The sequence below is a fragment of the Halichoerus grypus genome, chromosome 14 (genome assembly GCF_964656455.1).
Source record: "Halichoerus grypus chromosome 14, mHalGry1.hap1.1, whole genome shotgun sequence".
Lineage (NCBI taxonomy): Eukaryota > Metazoa > Chordata > Mammalia > Carnivora > Phocidae > Halichoerus > Halichoerus grypus.
The window spans coordinates 70,993,931-71,013,676 of record NC_135725.1 but is presented as its reverse complement, the minus strand read 5'-3'; the positions used below and the strand labels follow the sequence as shown (position 1 = coordinate 71,013,676).

At 49.5% G+C, this 19,746-nt stretch overlaps 1 protein-coding gene across 5 annotated transcripts in view; it reads left to right on the top strand.

Moving 5' to 3' along the window:
• EPB41L4B (erythrocyte membrane protein band 4.1 like 4B) overlaps window positions 1-19,746 on the top strand; it is a 127,936-nt gene that overhangs the window by 25,123 nt on the left and 83,067 nt on the right. For all 5 annotated transcript variants that reach the window (XM_078061579.1, XM_078061580.1, XM_078061577.1 and 2 more), the window contains exon 2: window positions 10,827-10,931. In XM_078061579.1, coding sequence (XP_077917705.1) covers window positions 10,827-10,931 — 105 coding nt within the window. The remainder of the gene's footprint in view (window positions 1-10,826; window positions 10,932-19,746) is intronic.

The window sequence follows — 19,746 nt, the reverse complement described above, 5'->3', positions numbered from 1 at the left end:
GTCACCTCACCTTGGAAATGACAAAACATTACTGACACCATATTCTATTTGGCTGAAGCAATGCCAGGTTCTTCCAGATGCAAGGGAAAAGAACAAAGATCTTAAAAAAAAAGGAAAGATCTTGCCACGATGTTTGTAAGCACCACAGTTAAAAACCAAAACAAAATAATAAAAACACACTGGGTGCCCAGGTGGCTCAGTCGCTTGAGCGTCCGACTCTTGGTTTTGGCTCAGATCATGATCTCAGGGTTGTGAGATCAAGCCCCACATTGAGCTCGATGCTCAGCTCAGAGTCTGCTTGAGATTCTCCCTCTCCCTCTGCCCCTCCCCCAGCTCTCTTGCTCTTTCACTCTCTCTCTCTCTCTCAAATAAATAAAATCTTTACAACACACACACACACACACACACAAACACACACACTAAAGCTAACACCTTAGGTACTTGCCACCTGAGACCTTTTGAGTCCCCCGTGTACTTGCTTGTCTTTTGATGGAAGATAGAGTCCACTGGGGTGGAAAGCACCTGCCCATTCAGGTCATTCAAGGCAGTCTCCTGTCCCCTGTTCTCATTCACTAGGGATTTGAGTGGACTCATTTAGGCAAAGAGCACTGTGACAGATGACATGACTCACCTGGGTTAATAATGAAGGTGACATGGAGAGGCCCCCCCAACTTAGATCTTTTAAGAGCAATTTGACCAGTGGATCTTTGTGTTGGGGAGGTTGTCTGATGCTCTGTTAATGTCCCTGTTGGTAGGAATAGCATATTGCAATTTGCCTGTTAGGAATGTCACCCAAAATTGAAGAGTATTCAACACATGCTGTCTCTGATGTTTCTTACTGAGAGTTGGAAGCATAACATTTGAAGATTTATTTTATTTACTTGAAAGAGAGAGTGGGGGGGAGGGGCAAAGGGAGACAATCTTTAAGCAGACTCGTCACTGAGTGCAGAGCCCGATGCAAGGCTCAGACCCATGAGAGCAGGACCTGGGCCGAAACCAAGAGTCGGAGGCCCAACCGACTGAGCCACCCAGGCATAACATTGCAAGTGTTGGTCAAAACCAGTTTTCAGGCAGCCAGGATCAAGTAGTTTTAGGTGTCTGGACTTCATTCAGCATCTTAAGGAATAAATGGAAAACCATCCCTTAAACTATTGAGTCCCTTGTGATAGGCATGCTTGGAAGGAGCTATAGAGAGACAGAAATTGAGGTCACTAGATGTTAGCTATTCCACATTGATTGAAAGAAGGTTCATAGGATCATGGCCAGTGGGGTCATTTAATTCTAGCAGCAGCCCTGTGAGGGACGTGGCGTTAAAGGAACAAATGAGTGCTTCGAATTTCTGCTGCTTGGCCCAGAGAGGGTTTATCAACCAGGAACAGAGGCTGATCAATAGTAAATCAATAATGGAATACACAGTCTGTGTTTTATATTTATCTTTCCATTACTTGAAGCCAATATGGCAGCGTTCTGTGGTGGAATGGTGAAACTGAAAATCTGCCCACCCAGTCCTCGTGTAGCACAGTGAGAGCCCCTTTCCCAACGTGGAAAGAACCCTGGTTCTTAGTGCAGCTGATCAGTAGGGTCTCCGTTCACTGAGTCACGCACCAAGATGGCAGTCATTTTCTTCCAAGATCATTCTTTCTTCTCTGTTGATCAAAAATTAAGGGCGGTTGTTTTTGTTGCTTCCTGTGATTTCTAAGAGATTGTTAGCCAGGCACGTCAGGAAATTAGTATCACTGTGCTCTGTTTTACCAGAATTGAATTTCCAGGAGCTGCCCAGACTGTTGATGTCCCCCTCAGCACAGTGTCTTGGCTTCTGTGTTAGTTTGTGAGCAAATCATCTGCTGTCCATTCTGCCACAACTTGCCTGCCCTCCAAACAAATCAGTAATTGCCTCCCCACCATGAGATCTGTTTGTGTTGGACTGTGTGGCCTTGTACCCCGGCTCTGGCCCTGCTTGAAGTAGGCTCTCAGTATTTGTGTATTGAATTGGGCTTAAGAAATATTTCTTGTTTGCAGGACACGTTCTGTGTGCTAAGAGCCACAGAGGCAAATGAGTTGAGTAGAGAAGCAATGGAGTGAGGTAGAAAGAATTGTATCCTAAAAAAATCAGAAAGGCTGGATTCTGATTCTAGTTCCGCCACTTACAAGCAATATGAACTTGGTCACGTAATTTCTCTGAGGCTCAGTTTTCCTCTGTGCAGAATGGGGTCCTGGAACGTTGGTAAACACTGAAGCACTCTTCAACGGGGGCGGGGTGGAATTTATAAGATGGACAGTCTGGTCTTAACTCCTGCAGATTATGGATACTGTTATGAGTCCCCAAATTTTGCTGATGGCTGAGATGCTATTTCTCACGAGGAAATTTCAAGGTAACATTTTTTTTTTTTTTTTGTAGTTTCAGGCTTTTATTTGGTAAATTCAGATAGTTGTAATTTCAGATATCCTGGAGTAAACAGTTTATATTTGCTCTTAGTGACTTAGTACTGATGGTAGTGGGGACAGAGACGCCGGGGCTGTGTGTGTCTGTGTGTGTGTGTCTGTGTGTGTAGAATAGCTAGTTTCTTACTAAGAATGTAGAAAATTAGCAAATTATCAAGTTGTGAGGATGGGGGGCCAGACCTGGTAACTAACCATGAGATTAGCACTTCCTAGAAACAGCTGAAACAGGCCCTGAGGCAGGTACCTTCTGGGAACTGCTGGCCACTAGCAACTGGAGAGACCAGGTGGACTTCTGAGAGCGACTGAAAATCGGGGTGTTTAAGAACTTGGAAAGCAGGTTGCCTGGGTGGCTCAGTCGTTAAGCATCTGCGTTCGGCTCAGGTCATGATCCCAGGGTCCTGGGATCGAGCCCCACATCGGGCTCCCTGCTCGGCGGGAAGCCTGCTTCTCCCTCTCCCACTCCCCCTGCTTGTGTTCCTCTCTCTCGCTGTGTCTCTCTCTGTCAAATAAATAAATAAAATCTTTAAAAAAAAAAAAAAACTTGGAAAGGAAGGAATTGATTTCCAGGGACCAACATGGGTTTACAGAAATCCCCAAAATCAGACTAGTCTCAGCTTTTCTTCAAAGGGAATTACTAAACCGCTGTAGATCACAGACTCTCTGAACTTTGATTTTTGTTAAGTATTTGCCAAAAAGCACATTGTGTCATTCTTGTGGACAAGTGAGAGAAACGAGGTTTGAATGAAAGTAATAATAATTCCTTTGTGTGAATAGGACATCGCAGTTCACCATGCATGCTCATATGCTTTCTTATTTTTTATTTTATTTTACTTTATTTATTTTTTAAGTAAGCTCCACACCCAGCGTAGGGCTTGAGCTCACAACCCTGAGATCAAGAGTCGCATGCTCTACCAACTGAGCCAGCCAGGTATCCCTCTTGCTTTTTTTATTAATATAATGACTTAGCAAGGTTGATGGTGCAGGTGAGAGTACTCCATTTTCCAGATGAAGCGGAGACTCAGTGCAGTTACCTAAGGTCATGGTCGAATTACTAGAAAAGAGGTACAACTGGGTTGTAACCCAACATGTTTGGCTTCTAAGAGTCTCAGGGCATGACCCCACCATGGTCACACTCTCGCCACCTACACCCCTCCACCCTCACCCCCCACCCCTGCCTGCATTACACTTCCCACATATTATAAAACTGAGATCAGTATCTGATACATGGGATAATAGCCCAGGACTCATAATGTTCTTAACAGGATATGTCATGGGCCAATTTAAATAAAATGACATTTATTTAAACAAATGTAAAAACTTACACTTAGGTTTAGAAACTATCACCACAATTATTTTGGTGATTTTTTAGCCCATATATAAAAATCCCGAACTTGATAATATTTTGTGTGTGTAGAAGGCATAGCACAGTGTGGTATGGTTTCCAGAACGCCAGTGCATTGGAGCAGACAGGGTGTCTGGAAGGCGAGATGGTAGGACCAGGGTTCTGCAGACCCAGACCCCAGCTGGCTGTAGAGAATTCCCAGCGGAGACGGACTGGGAAGTTCAGGCTTCCGAAAAGTCGGTCATTTGGAGACTGTTGTGGGAACCGAGGATTCCCCTTCATCCATCCACATCAGTGTTTGTTTATTGAGCTTCAGAATGTCAGATGATTGAGAAGCAAAGATGAACCAGACAGGGTGCCACGAAGGAGAAGTTTCATAATGACCACTGCTTCTTCAGCGTGGCCGTGGGGATTGGCTTGCTGCCCATGGGGATGGGACTAGGGACATAGGAAGAGGGCTCCCAGGCAAAGGGATGACACAGGCAACACCGTAGGGTGGACCTGCTGCATATGTTGGGTGGGCATTGTGGTTGGAGAATATGTGTTTGATTGGAGCCCAGGGTACCTGTGGGGCCTGGGGAGATAAAGCAGGTGTTGGGTTGGGCAGTATTGATGGCGCAGAGTCTGATGCCAGGCTGAGTTCATCCTCGGGTGCACGTTTTTGTGCAGAAGAGGGACTGAGGTGAGGGCTGTGTTGTGTGAAATCCATTCTGGCAAACTGGGAAAGACGGGTTTTAGGAGGGGCGCTCGCTGTGGTGCGGATACAAGGAGATGTCGCCTGAGCCGTTGTGGGGAGGAAAGGGGGAGCCTTTTGGAAGGTGGGCGGAGGGCCGGGCCATCTGGTGGGGCTGGAGCAGGTGGGCAGAGGAGAGCCTCGTGTGTCCGCAAGGACATGGCTCCCGGAATCCTTGCTCTGCCCGGATGTCCTGCTTTTCCATTTTAGTTCCCAGCCAGAGCGGACACACTCGCGCGGCCCACAGCTTCTCGCCTCCTTGCGGACCTGCCGGGGATGGCCTGCGTCGTACGCTGCGGAGACTCTTGGATGCATTGGCTTCTGTCTTCTTTGTTACCTCAGGACCACAGTTGACCTGTTACGTTGCACATGGGTCAGGTTGCCGTGAGACACTCTGCCGGTTGCCTCTTACCTAAGAGGGTCAGGATGGTTCGTTTATTTGGGGAGACAGTTAAGACATCAGCTGTGCAGGAGGCTTCCTGATCAGAAGTGTGGCTGGGAACCGGTAAATATACAACGTAGGAAGCTCTCACTGGCTAGTGGAGGTGGCACGGGGCCCGTACCTTTCCCTCAGCTGGTAACTCTGTACTCTTGCTTTACACAGCATGTTAATGAGCTTGGTGAGTTTTAGCTCTTTCTGATCAGAAGTTGCTGCCCCAGAGAGACATACTGACTCAGAAGCGCTGGTTGCTGGTCCTTGTGAGAAGCGATGTATTGAGATGGGAGGAGGGAAGCAAGAACTCATGGGTGGAGCTTCTGCCCTGCTGTGTCTGGGGACAGCCTGCCATATGTATCTGGAAGTTGAAGCGTCGCTGGAGTCCAGAAGGGTGATCTGGACGGAGTTAAGGTTTAGTCTCAGTCCGTTCTGCTTCAGAAGGCAGGGAGATGAGCGGTATTGCCACTGTGGTTCGGGTATCACGCCGTTTTGGGTGACACTGCTCCCCAAGGATGACAGGGCTTCCTGTAGCTGTTTGATCTTCCAGACTTTGTGACCCCGGTGTAGCCCAGCCCCTGGAATAGTGGCTGGCATTTGCTGAAGTCAGTATTTGTTGAAGGGATGAGTGGATTCATCACGACAAGGAGACATCAAGGCAGCAAGGCGACAAGGAGTAGCCTCCAGTCTCGTCATGTTAATGGATCTCCCATTGTAACCATTAGACAGCACTTCACGTAATAGCCACAAAATCGTGTTTAGGGAGATGGGCTTGGAAGTGCAGCAGGTTCCAGTTCCTGGAATAGTTAATTTGAAAAGATCATAATGAGTGCATTCTCCTATTTAGGCCTGCCGCAGGTGAAGTATCAGTCTGTTGTCCGCATTTTAGCATGGTCTATCCAGAAGATGTGTTGCTTGGCCCCAAACCACACACACACGCACGCGTGCGCGCACACACACACACACATACCACACACACACACCCCAGCCCCCACCCCAAACCACACACACACACACACACCACACACACACACACACCACACACATACACACACACCACACACACCACACACACACACCACACACACACACACCACACACACCACACACATACACACACACACCACACACACACACCACACACATACACACACACCACACACACCACACACACACACCACACACACACACACATCACACACACACACCACACACACACACCACACACACCACACACACACACACCACACACATACACACACACCACACATACACGCACACACACACACACACCCAGCACACACACACACCACACACACACACACACACCCCAGCCATCAGAGCCCCCCACACACACACCACACACACACACACCCCAGCCCCCACCCCAAACCACACACACACACCACACACACACACACCACACACATACACACACGACACACACACGACACACATACACACACACCACACACATACACACACACCACACACACACCACACACACACACACACACACCACACATACACACACCACACACACCACACACATACACACACACACCCAGCACACACACACCACACACACACACGCACACACCACACACACACACACCCCAGCCAGCAGAGCCCCACACACACACACCACACACACACACACCACACACCCACACACACACCACACACCCACACACACCACACACACACACACACCACACACACACGCACACACCATACACACACACACACACCCCAGCCAGCAGAGCCACACACACACACACCACACACCCACACACACACACACCCACCCACCCCAGCCAGCAGAGCCACACACACACCACACACACACACACACCACACACACAGACACACACACACCCCAGCCAGCAGAGCCACACACACACACACACACACCACACACACACACACAGACACACACACACCACACACACACACACACACACCCCAGCCAGCAGAGCCACACACACACACACACACACACCACACACACACACACACACACCCCAGCCAGCAGAGCCACACACACACACACACCACACACACACACACAGACACACACACCACACACACACACAAACACACACCCCAGCCAGCAGAGCCACACACACACACACACACACACCCCCCACCCCCCCACCCCCCACCCCAGCCAGCAGAGCCGGCCTTTATGGACTGCCTGCTGTGTGCCAGCCAGGGATGTGCTTTGGGGATGGAGGGAAGGGGAGAGGAACACAGCTGGTCCCTGCCCTCAGCCTGAAGTCCGAGTAAGACAGGAACAAAGGCGACCGCAGTGCAGGGTGATAAGTGTGTGTGTAATAAAGACGCGCGCTTGCTTATGGGAGCACAGGAGGGGGCACTGACTGCCGGGGGTCGTGGGTCGGGGGAGGGGTGGGGTCGTGAAGGAGGGGCTGTTTGGGCAAAGCCTGAGATGACAGTCTGTGGGCTTCTGGGGGCTGCCCCAGGTGGCGTGTCCTGGCTGGCAGGACGGGGGAGTTCCCTGGAGCCTTCTCGGTTTTGCCTGGACACTTTGTGGGCTGGGAGGAGAAATAGATGGCAGTGGGTTCAGGGGCTGTGGCCTGGACCCTCTTGTCTTCATCTGACCTTTCACTCCCTGGGACCTCTGTTTTGAGGACCCCTCTATCCCAGCCCTCATAATCTCACCAGATTCTTTTTAGAGCTGGAAAGGGCCATCGGGAATTCTCTCTTCCAGAGGAAGAGACCTAGAGCATAAGGGGCTGGGGGAGGTAGGTGGGGGGAAGTGTTTACAGGTGAGTCAGTAAACATGGTATTTCCTGTCCACCAGCCCCTCTGTGTCTGCCACGTCCCAGTCCAGTGAGCGAGGGTCTGCCGATAGAGGAGCCAGTCCGGCATGGCAGAAAGGACCAGCCAACCCTAGAAGGGTTCTTTTCCCAACCTCCCCCTTGAGCTCTTTCTAAATAAGAGCCGTTTTAGAAAGACATCAGAAATGTAAGATTTGGAATGATCTAGAGAGAAGCTTGGGCCAGCTGCCCTTATTTTCCACGTGTGGAAATGTTTTTTCAGTTCATCCTCCGTGAGTGTTAAAATGACATCCCTGGATGGTAAGCCCTGAACCAAAATAGACCTAGGTGGGGAGCAGGCGGGATTTGGGGTCTGCTGAGTTTGAGCGACCCAGTCCATTCAGGGCACTGTGCCTGGTTTGTAGCTGCAGAAGTCCAGGATGGGCGTATGGATTTGGGGAAATTATGAATCGCTTAATGGTCACAGTTAATGCATGTGGGACTACTCTTGCTTCCTGCCAGCCCAATTCTGTCTGCCACATCGTGCTGCTAAAGCTGTATGCTAACTAGCTCTGTGCCCCCAGGAAACCCACTAATGAGGCACTGGCGCCGTGGTGATAGGTGTTGGGTAGGCTAGCGGTGCCGGGTAGTAAGAGGAGCGAGGACATCGGAGGAAGAGCGCCGGGATGGTGATTTTGTGTGTTTTTAATTGTTTGTTGTCTAACGACTGCCAAAAGATCCGTGTTAAAGAACACTCGGGAAGAAAACCATCCATGGTTTCTCCATCCCAACACAGGGCTTTTAGTTTTCGCAAAGCGTTTTTATCAAGCAAACCATACAGCGCAGACAGATTTCTGTGTAGTTGGAATCACAGCTTCTTACTCCTTTGTGGTCTGTTTATTTAACGTCGACATAAGAATCTTCCTGATTCCTGTCTCATCCTTATAATTATCTGTCCTAACAGCCCAGCAGTATTCCCGACCGTTGATGGGCCCAGCTCTGTGTCCCGTGGTTGGAGTTTGGGTTGTTTCTTCTTCGTGCCCCAGACCCAGCTTTATTTCTCCAGTAGATAATGCTCCGGAGAATATCTCTGCGCCCGGAGCCTTCTGCTCCTATTGAATTGTTGCCTTTAAGGAGTGTTTCCAGGAAGGAAGGAGTCTGAAAGTTAAAATCCAGTGCCATATTTTTGAGTTGTTTTTTTTTTTTTTTTTTTTTGCTTTTTGTGAGTGCTGTTTTATATAACACAAATGCAGACATACACATAAAACAAAGGTTCAGTTTCACAAACTTCAGGAAGGCAGACACCCTTGTACCACCCCCCCACGTCAGGAGCTGGGACCCTCCAGCCAGCGGGAGGTCCACTGTGGGCTCTCTCCCTGGCACATCCCCTCTGGGCCCCGGAGAGCAACAACTCCCCTGACTTCATTGTAACCACTTCTTGATCCTCTCTTCAAGTCTTCTCACCCAGTGTGCGTCCCTACACATTGCAGTTTCGTTTTGCTTTTTTTTTTTTTTATAAAGGTGTCTTTTAGATCTTTTGTAACCTCTAGGTGCCCCTCCATCCCTTTACTTCTGTCTCTTCTGTTTGTTGAAGAAGCTGTGTTGTCGTCCTGAGGAGTTTCTAGAATTTCCCACAGGCTGGATCTTGCTGATTGCGGCCCCATGTAGTTTAGAACATTCCTCTGCATTTCCTGCAGTTGGCTGTTGGATCTACTGGTTGAATCAGCCCCAGACTTGTTTTGTTGTTGTTGGGTTTTTTTTTCCTGTGGGGAGAAAGATTACATCTTGGGGGGGTGTTCTTCATCAGGAGGTACTCGATGGCTGGTTGTCTTCTGTCACGATGTTAATAGCCGCCGGGGTTCAGTGCTTAGCACCTACCATTCATTAGAAGTTGCAAAATTGTGATACTGCAATTCTGTGATTCCTTCTTCATTTTGTTGTTGCTGTACTACTATAAAGAGAAATTCTGCCCATCTGCTATTTTTAATACCTTTATTGAGGTGGACATACCATATAACTCACCTATCGGAGGTGTATAATTCGGTGGCTTTTAGTATATTCATAAAGTTGTGCATCTGTCCCACGCCCAATGTGGGGCTCGACCTCATGACCCTGAGATCAAGAGTCACATGCTCTGCTGACTGAGCCAGCCAGGCACCTCTGGTTTTATTGGGGTTTTTTGTTGCTTGTGCTTGTGGTGTTTTATCGAAGAAGTCATTGCTTAATCCAAGGTCATGAAGATTTGTGCTTCCGTTTTGAGAATTTTATAGTTTTAGCTCTTGTGTTTAGGTCTTTGACCCGTTTTGATTTAATTTTTGTATATCCCATCATTTACTCTTTGGTTACCCAGTGCTACAGCCAGCTGGCCAGATCAGTGCCTGATCTCTTCCCTTTATTTACCAGTTTTCATAATAAGGCATTGGTTCCTTATTCATCCTATGAAGTTGTTCTTTGGTGTTTTGTTTTGTTTTCATTATGAGTAATTAGATTTAATAATGAGTTTTTATTATAATACAAATAATTAAATTGTTTAAAAATATTTTATTTATTTGAGAGAGAGAGTGAACGAGACAGCGAGCAAGAGAGAGAGAGCACGAGCCTGGGCAGAGGGAGAAGCAGGCTTCCCGCTGAGCAGGGAGCCCGATGCAGGGCCTCGATCCCAGGACCCTGGGATCATGACCTGAGCTGAAGGCAGATGCTTCCCTAACTGAGCCACCCAGATGCCCCCAAAATAATTAAATTTTTAAAAATTGTGTATACTGTGGCATATACATGTATACAATATAGAGACAAAAGTGGTTTTGGTTTTGTTTCTTTTTAAAACGTTTTGTTCTTTTTTTTTTTTTTTAAGATTTTATTTATTTATTTGAGAGAGAGAGAATGAGAGAGAGCACATGAGAGGGGTTAGGGTCAGAGGGAGAAGCAGACTCCCTGCTGAACAGGGAGCCCGATGCGGGACTCGATCCAGGGACTCCAGGATCATGACCTGAGCCAAAGGCAGTCGCTTAACCAACTGAGCCACCCAGGCGCCCTGAAACGTTTTGTTCTTATCCAGTGGTCACATCCTCAGTTTTCATCTACCCAATTGTCTTCCAGAAACATGCCAAAGGCCAGGATCTGTTTGATCAGATCGTGTACCACTTGGACCTCGTGGAAACAGATTACTTCGGCCTCCAGTTCCTCGACTCTTCCCAGGTTGCTGTGAGTACTCCTTTGACACGTTTTGGGACAGTTTGATTTTTCATGCTAATTGCAGATCCACAGTTGCTGGAGATTGGTAGAGGGAAAATAGGAATTAAATGGTGATGTTGTTGCAGTAGCGAGCGTTGGGGTGGCGGTGATGGTGCCCATGTCACATTCATCCACATGCCCCCTCCCTTGAGGTGGCCAATAACCGGGAGAGGAAGAGAGAAAGAAGTGTTCCCGTTGTGCAAGGGAATGCATTCGGGAAACATTTCTAAGCATAGGGATGCAACTTGGGCACATTTCTAGAGTAGGTAGAAAGCAGAAGATATACCAGTCTAGAAATGCTTTTAATGATGCTTTATTTTTAACCGGCACAGGGACTGCAGCATCATCTTCTTGTGGACTCTTGCTGGGTGGAGAGAGCGGGTGCTGTGAACACACTGAATGTGATCCCAGCCAGGCTTAGTGGGTGCAGGGGCCCGGTCGGAGCAGGTCTTGGCACTGCCCGAGAACCATCCTGCAGGCTCCAGGAGGTTTTGTTAGGTCAGCTGGGCCTGAGACAGAACTGTCCACAGCGGGGGTGCTAGAGTGAGTGAACCTGACGTAGCCCAGAGCCACTCTTTTCAAAAGCACGAATGACTTCACAGTCTCCTTCCCCAACAAAATCTAACTCTGGGTTTCAAAGTAATTTATTCAACAATCAAAAATATTTTTTGAGGTGGGTGGGGGGATGGGTGAAATAAAGGGGATTAAGAGTATACATATCTTGGTGAGCACTGAGAAATGTATAGAATTGTTGAATCATTATATGGTCTGCCCGAAACTATTACAACATGCCTTGTATGTTAATTATAATTGAGTAAAAAAAAAATATTTATTGAGCATCAGTTATGCACTGGACCCCTTTTAAGCACTGTAGATAAAGCATTGAACACATATATGACAGATGGTGGTAAGTGTTAAGAACAATAAAGCAGAGTAAGGGGAGAGACAGACTGAGTAAGGGGTGGTGCTATTTTAGATTGTATGAAAGGGTGAGTTCCCTGATAGGAGATGTTTGAGCATCCGTGGCTAAGTCTTTCTCCCTAAAGACACTTCACATACTCCCTGGGGGGTCACATGTGCCAGTTCAGGCTAAGATGCTCAAAATCGGTGCCTAGAAATTGGGTCCACCTGAGAACGTCTGTGTCACGCTGAGTCCGAGATGATGCCGTGGAGTCAGGACTTCCGTGCATCCCTCTGGCTGCAGGCCTCCTAGGCGGACACCCCCTCTGCTCCCACCAGAAGCCCCTCTGCACCTCAGGACTTCCTGTCCACCATCCCCTTACCTCCCTGACTGTTGCCACAAACTCTCCAGCTGCTGCCTTGAGTTAGTGGTCAGATTCCTTCCCCATTTCCCAGCTGGAGACTCGTTCCCCGCCCGCCAGGACCCAGGACAGGGGCGACCAGCTTTCCTCTGCCTGCCCGCCTGTCCCGTTCTGCTGTCGTCCAGGTTGGGCCACCTGGTGCCCTGCCTTCTGAGCTTGCAGGTGGTCTCAGCCTTTCTTTTCCCCGGGGCAGCCTGGGAATTCAAGTTGCCCATCCTTCTAGATACCCTGGACACTGTTTCCTCACATTGAAACTTGGGCAAACCTTGCACACATTCACTTGGGTCCCGTCACCACCCGATCGCTCCAAGAGCTGGAATTCTGTCGTTCCCGTCCCATGATAACTTCCCTTGGTTCCATCTTTCCAGTCCCCCTGCACCTGGCCTTGGACCTTAACCATTGCCTCCTGCCTCGTTCTCCCCTCTCGCGGCCCGGCGGAGCCTCAACCCTCTCGCCTGTGTGCTTTTTGATGCTCCTGCCCCATGACTGTCCCCTGGCCTCCCCTCAACACGCAGGCCCATCTGTTCTCCCAGGCTGGCAGGCTGTGCCTTTTGACCCCCGCACAGGTCACAGCTCACAGATACAGCAAAGTCCAAGCCCCTGGGCTACTCTTGGAGCCTTGTTAGCCCCTTTGGGACTCAGTTCCCCTTCGGAATCCTGACCACAGCCCTGCAGTCCAGTTCTTGCAACGACTCTGTTCGTGCACTTGGCCTTACCTCCTGCTGAGAAGACTGAGGTCATTTAGCTAAAACCCTTTGAGTTTTCTTACCCTGCACCTCTAAGTTTCTCTTTCTGTCTATCCTTTTCACCGTTTGGTTTTAAGGAAATGTGCATGTTTATCCAGCATTTACCCCCTAGACCTGCATCACAGTTCCATTTCCAGTTGCTTCCTGAGTGCCAGATTTAGAGTGCTCCTGTCTGTGTCCAGTATCCTCCAGCTGTCCCATCATCTGACACTCGTCAGCCCTCCGCTTCCCAGAAACGCTTCTCTGTTCTGCCTTCTATGTGTCTTCACGCATGTGGTATTTGGGGCTTTAGAATGTCTACAGCCCTGGACTGTGAGTCTGACCTGGACCTTGTTCCTGGCACTGCCCCTGACTTACTTGGGGGCTTTCGATGAGCCACCTTTTCTCCCTTGTCCTCAGTTTTCTCATCTGTAAAATGGGGTTCTCAGACCTGTTCCTAAGAGCTCTTCCAGTTCTCATGTTCTGGAGGGGAATCAGGTGTGTCTGCCCCACATGGCTTCTCGTGTCATCGTTTCAGCTATTAGAATCATGTGCCTGCTGCCTTGGTGCCATGTCCTCATCCCCAGGTGACCCCTCTCCAGCCACTCGGATTCCCAGAAAGCCAAAGATGGGACTCCATTATGAAAGACACGGCCATGCACCTCCGCCCCCTGGGCGGCCACGCGTTCCCGTCGGCCGGCGCCCTGGCACCCGCTCGGCAGAATCCAGGTGTCCTTCCAAGGCCAGACACCTGCAGACACTCAGACTCTACAGGCTCTCACATCTTTCCAGCTTCCAGCTGTGAGCGCGATGTGCTTTTTCTTCCCCAACAAAGCAGGTGCAGGGTCCTCATCTACCTGACTTGAGGATCCAGGGATGTGCAGCAGAACCCTTCTCATTAGTCTTGATTTCCAGGCTGGGCTCATGGCAGGCTGCATTCTGGTGAGATCTGCACTTATCTGTATGCCTATGTTTCTGGGTTCCCCTCCTAGCATGCCCTTTCTCACCCCATTTAAACTTCTGGCTGTCCTTGAAGACCATCTCGGAAGACAGCTCTTCCTTCATGCAGCATGTCCTGAACTTCCCGGGCTTCTCCTGCCCCCCTGGAAACCTTTGAGCTGCTCTGCCTTCTGGGGTAGTTTGCTCATCTGGCCTTGGGTTCATTATCTGCATATATAAACAGACCTTTCTGATTAGATCCTGAGACTTCGGATTGCTTCTTCTTGGTGACTCTTATTGACAAGGCATACCACCTAAAACCTCAGTCTTCAGCCCCAGAAGGGACCTTAGAAGCCATTTGTCAAATGTTTCTCTTGATGGTGAAATGAAGGCCTTTCGACTTTGGCAGGGCCCTCAGTGAGTAGCACAGCTCAGACTCAAACCCAGGTCTTAGGACCTCAGGGCTAAGTGCTCTTTTCAGCATGCTACCCTGCGAGCCTGTTTTCCTAACCGTAAAGTAGAGGCGGTGACATCCGTATCACAGGGAAATTGGGGGCTCAGTGAGTTAATGGAGGAGAAAGGGTTTTGTAATCTAACATGGGTGTGGGTCTCCTCTTCCTAGCTGGGCAAGCTGAGGGGGGACCAGAAGTCATCACAGCTCCCAGAGGTGACGCACTTAGGCTAGCTGGAACCTGCAGGGCTGCCTTGCCTGTGGGAGAAACATTAGCGATTTAGGTGATCCCTTTGGGACTGTTCCCTGAGTCGTTGATTTTTCCGGGCGCCTGGAACAAACGAAGCAACTGATGGCAGGTGTAATAGATGGGGGCCAGGAAGGGAAGGGTGCGCTTGGCCTTTGGCTTATTGCCATGTGAGGCTCCTGCAAGAAATGACATCCCCACCCCGCCCCTGCATGCAAATCGGAGGGCTGGCAGTGGCGGGGCTCTTGGCACAGCTCTCTGCATACCCAGCTTCTGTCCCCAGCTCCCTGCAAAGAGCCAAGCCTGGTTACCATAGTGCGCTGCCCAGCCCTGAAGCAAGGTCAAAGTCTATTGGCATTGCCTATTTTTAGCAGTTGAGGCTGGGGCCTCCCTGTTTCCCTTTTCCATATCAAGGCAGGCCGCAGCCTATTCTGTAGATCTCACCTTTGCCCAGCTCAAAGCAGGGGCAGGAGTTCTATTTGTATAGAGGAGAGCTTTCTTCTGAGAAAGGAGGCTCTGGCCTGCACCCACCCAGCTTTCTTACAGACTGATCAGATAGCTGCTGTTTCCTGAGTTCCCACTCTGATGAGCTCTGAGCGGGCCGTCAACCTAAAGACTGTACACAACTCTTTATTTAACCTTCATCATCTGGAAGACTAGCCATGGAGCAGACCCGTTTTACAGATGATGAAGCTGAGGCTCACTAGGAACCTTGTGAAGGTCAAAGTGAGGGACGGAGGCAGGATGCAGAATCTGGTTTCATTGCAAAGGCCAGCCCTTTCCACTGGGCTCTCCCCGTTCCATTACACACGGTAGCACCTCAGCCACACACGTGCATGTGCACGCGCCCGCACAACGAACATGTTTAGGCAGTAGCCATTCAGCGGACTTTGCCTTGGAGCTTCCTCACTGTCAGTCTCTGTGGTGCAGGTTCCTGCCTGGGGAGACAGACTATCCCAGTGGAATGGGGGGGGGGGCGGCGTGGCTTCACTCTGGGAGCCTGGAGCAGGACTGCCTGAGTATCAGTGAGGAGCTGAGCGAGGCATCAGAGGGAAGAGGAGTGGTGGGGATTTGGGGCAGGGGTAATAACAGCCCCACCAAGCAGGAGCCTCCCTCCAGTCCTGGGGGCAGGGGTTCTGGAGGGCAGGTGTGGCCATTGAAAGTCCCTTCCAGGGGGGCCCCTCCCAGCAGGAAAAGGGAGCATTTTATGGTGGTATGCTTTGCAGCAAGGGATCCAGAAAAGGTGATTTGGGCCTTTGTCTCTGGACTCGCGGGATGTTTTTCCTCTGGTCTTTATAGCCTAGAATCAGGTGCATGGGTAGTAAGAGGCCCAAGGCTGCAAGGTGAGGTTGACACGGATTCATTGGCTGCCGAGAGGGTCAGTGGACGCTGAAGGGGCATTTGCGGCTTCGCTCTGATGATCACTTGGAATGCCATCCCACGTGCCCCTTGTGCGGACCCTGCTGAGCCTTCCTGCCATCTCCGGTGCACCTGGAGGGAGGGGCTATCGGGGTGCTGTTACTGTGAGACAGGCAAACCTTCCGTTTCAGTGGTCTGTCACAGTTTCCTTGGCCACTGGGTTGATTCTTCAGAAGCGTGTTTGGGCAGAGCTCAGTGCACAGATGAGGAAACAGTCTCGGGGGGCCTGCCCATGGCCACACACCAGGTGGGAGGCAGAGCTGGGACTCGAACTCTGATCTCCTGCCTCCTTCTATTTTAGTGCAAAGGAGTGTGAAACAGCTCAAGAAATGCTACAGGCCTCCCAACAACCTGTCTCTGAAGGCTGGCAGAGCAAGGGTTTTCCTGCCCACCTGCGAATATTGATGCTGGGTGGAAAGCTATTGATAAAGGGGCCTCTGTAGTTGATTTAGATGAATCCCCCAGGAAATCTCAAGTAGCTGATGTAAGGGAGGTTATGGGGCTTCATCGTGGGTGAGAAGGAGCGATCCCTCCTTAGGCAGGGAAGGCACTTCGAGCTAGTGTATGGTGTGGAGACCCAGGGCCCTGGCTGCTGACAGCCTCATTTCTGACCCTGCCCCTGCCTCTCTAGCCATGGGATTCCGGGGCATCTGAGCCCTCCGCACGGCCACCTTCATCTGCTCTGAGGCCTGAGCCAGTGATGGATGGGACACAGTCCAACGTGGGTTTCTGCCGACACCACCAAGCAATTAATTCTGTCGCCGTCTACCTGCAGATAGCCTTAGATCCCACAGGTGAAGGGCTCAGTCCTACAAGACTGTTTTCCACCCCGTACCTTCCCCCATTCCACACTTCAGGTGCCAGTCACGAGTCCAGATTGTTACCTGTATAGATGGCCACGACCCACTCTGAGCTCAACTAGTTTTCTAGAACAGATCATAGAACTCAGAAACATTTGACTCACGAGATTACCAGTCTGTTATAAAGAGAGTAACTCAGGAGCAGCCTGACGGAAGAGCTGGATAGAGCAAGGTGTAGGGCCGAGTGGGTAGTGCAGAGCTTCCATCCTTCTCTGGGTGTCCCGCTCTTCCCACGTCTGTGCATTCACCAGCCCTGAAGCTCTCCGCATCCTCCCTTTAAGTTTTTGTGGAGGCTTTGTTACAAGGGCACGATTGATTAAATCATTGGCATTGGTGATTGATTCAAGCTCCAGGCCCTCACCCCCTCCCCTTCCCCAGAGGTCAGGGGAGGTGGGAGGGAGAGACTGTTAGCTTCAACCCTCTAAGTCACAGGTTAGTTCCCCTGGCAACCAGCCCCCATCTTAGGTGCTTTCTGAAAGTCACCTCGTTAACATAAACTCAGGTGTGATTGAAAGGGATTTGTTATGACTGTCAGGACACCTTTATTGCTCTTACGGCATAGAAAATTCCAAGGGTTTTAAGAGCTCTGTGCCAGAAACTAAGACCAAATATATATTTCTTATTATAAATCATATCACACACAGTAAGCTCCAAAAGTGTCCTTTCCCTTCTTTCTCGTTTCATCCCTTGGATATGGGATTATCTCTTCACATTTCTTCCAGCTCTGATTTAAACACAAATAGACACTCTTTGTAAGCTAAGAAACTCTACAGGTACCAGGCCCTAGTGATGAGTTCCACCACTCACACTTGATGGTGAGGGCTCTGGGGTTGTTCAGGCGGGTTTTATTACCTTTTCAACCCGTGAGCTTCTCTTGGCCATTGTGGTTCAAGTGCTTCTGTATGGATTTTAGTTCTCCAACCAGCCTTATGCATGTCATGGTTCCAGAACTGATGTATTGTCAGAACGGGTGAGCTTTGCCAGATCGTCTCCCATCTTGATTTATGGAAAGGGTTTTGCCAGATTGACTTGGATGAGAAATTCAGATCAGAAACCACCTTTCTAACACCTGTTAGACTGTTTGAGTTAAATGTCGTGCCTTTGAACTTAGAAATGCCCTCGTCTATCTCCAGTGACTGGTTTAATGGTCTCTTAAGAGGGCTGGAGCCATTTGCCTTGGCCTTTGCCGACAGGCAGTGTGCTATATTTAGCTGGGATGCAGGTGAACATCTAAGGCAGGTCCCGCTGCTGCTGACTGTAGGCCTCCGAGCCTAGTGTAGTATATGATTTACTAAAGGCCACGTTGCGCCCTAGTGCCTGGGTATTCATCGTGAGGTGGTCTTGTGGGATAAAACACGAGTAATCAGAGTCTGGTCAGCTCCTGCAGCTGAGAAGAAAGTTAGGTAGGTCATTTTGAAGTGGTTGGATACAAGATAGGTTTTATCACCTCTTGTTTTAGGATTATGGCAGGATTTCTTACCACCTCTGATACGGGACAGGCAAGCAAACCTGATCGGAACCCTCCCGATAGGGCCAAGGAGCTTTTAAAATGAAACTGTTTCTGATGACTTTCCCAGCTTAGTGAGCCCCAGACTTCTCACAGGCCTCCATCCTGGTACATCCTGCTTTGGGCAGGGCCCCGTGGCCGGGCAGGAAGGACGGAGGCCAGCCCGCATGGATCAGGGAGCTCCTTACGCAGCATGGCCAGAGGGAAAAGCAGTTTGCTGTCCAGTAGGACCACTAGCCATGAATTGTCCGTTAACACCAACCATAGACATCTGGCCAATAAACCCTGAAATTGCTTGAGATTTTACAAAGCCCAGACAAAGATTTTCAGAACGGGTCGTGGATGTGTCAAGATCCCCAAGATCAGTAGGATATATTCCCGGGTAAGAGGAGGCTGTGGGAAGACTTCAGCACTAAATATTTAATGGGCACACCGGGAGCCTTTAAAAAACACTGATGCTCTGAGATTCTGTTTAATGGATCTTGGGTGGGACTTGGGGAATCATGACTGCAATGCGCAACCAGGGTTGAAAACCACCGCCACGGACTTGGATCAAGATCGCAGTTTGACAGCGGAGGGAGGGGAACAGTGGGCTTAATGTGTTCTGTTCCAGATAGAAGGGGACTCGAAGGAAAGAAATGGGACAAGCCCCTTTAAGCTGTGAGCCTCTGGGGCTAATGAGATGAGAAGGCTGGTTGCCGGGGAGAATTTTCTTTGCCTGGTAATAGTACATTCATTTCAAAGTGAGGGGAAGGAGTTTAGTCATAGCCATTTAGCGTGATACTTTGGCAGGAAAGTAAATATACTTTTATCAGGTCTGTATCTGTCCTCCTCCCAGGGGCTAAGGTCGGAGATTTTCTGCTTGGTTGAAGGCAGCAGTGATAGGGCATTCGATGGGGCAAACTGATCTTTAAAAACTGCCCCATAGCCAAACAATGGAGTGAATAATGGGAGTGACAACCTGGCCCACCCCCATGAAGATCATATTCTCATTAGAAGTAAAAAATTATGCAGAAAAGTAAAAAAGAAAAAAGTAAATGGCATCCACAGCCCCACATCCAAAAATAACGTCTATAAATCCTTCTGGACATATCTCGATAGAAAATAATAATTTTATATAAACGGGATCCTGGTTTGTTTGTTGTTGGTTTTTTTTTTTTTTCTTTTCATCAAGTGTTGAGCTGTGGGTCTCTTGCCACATTGATAAAGAGGCCCACATCAGTTTTAAAGACTGAATAGTGGGGCGCCTGGGTGGCTCAGTCAGTTAAGTAGCTCCCTTCGGCTCAGGTCATGATCCCAGGGTCTTGGGATCGAG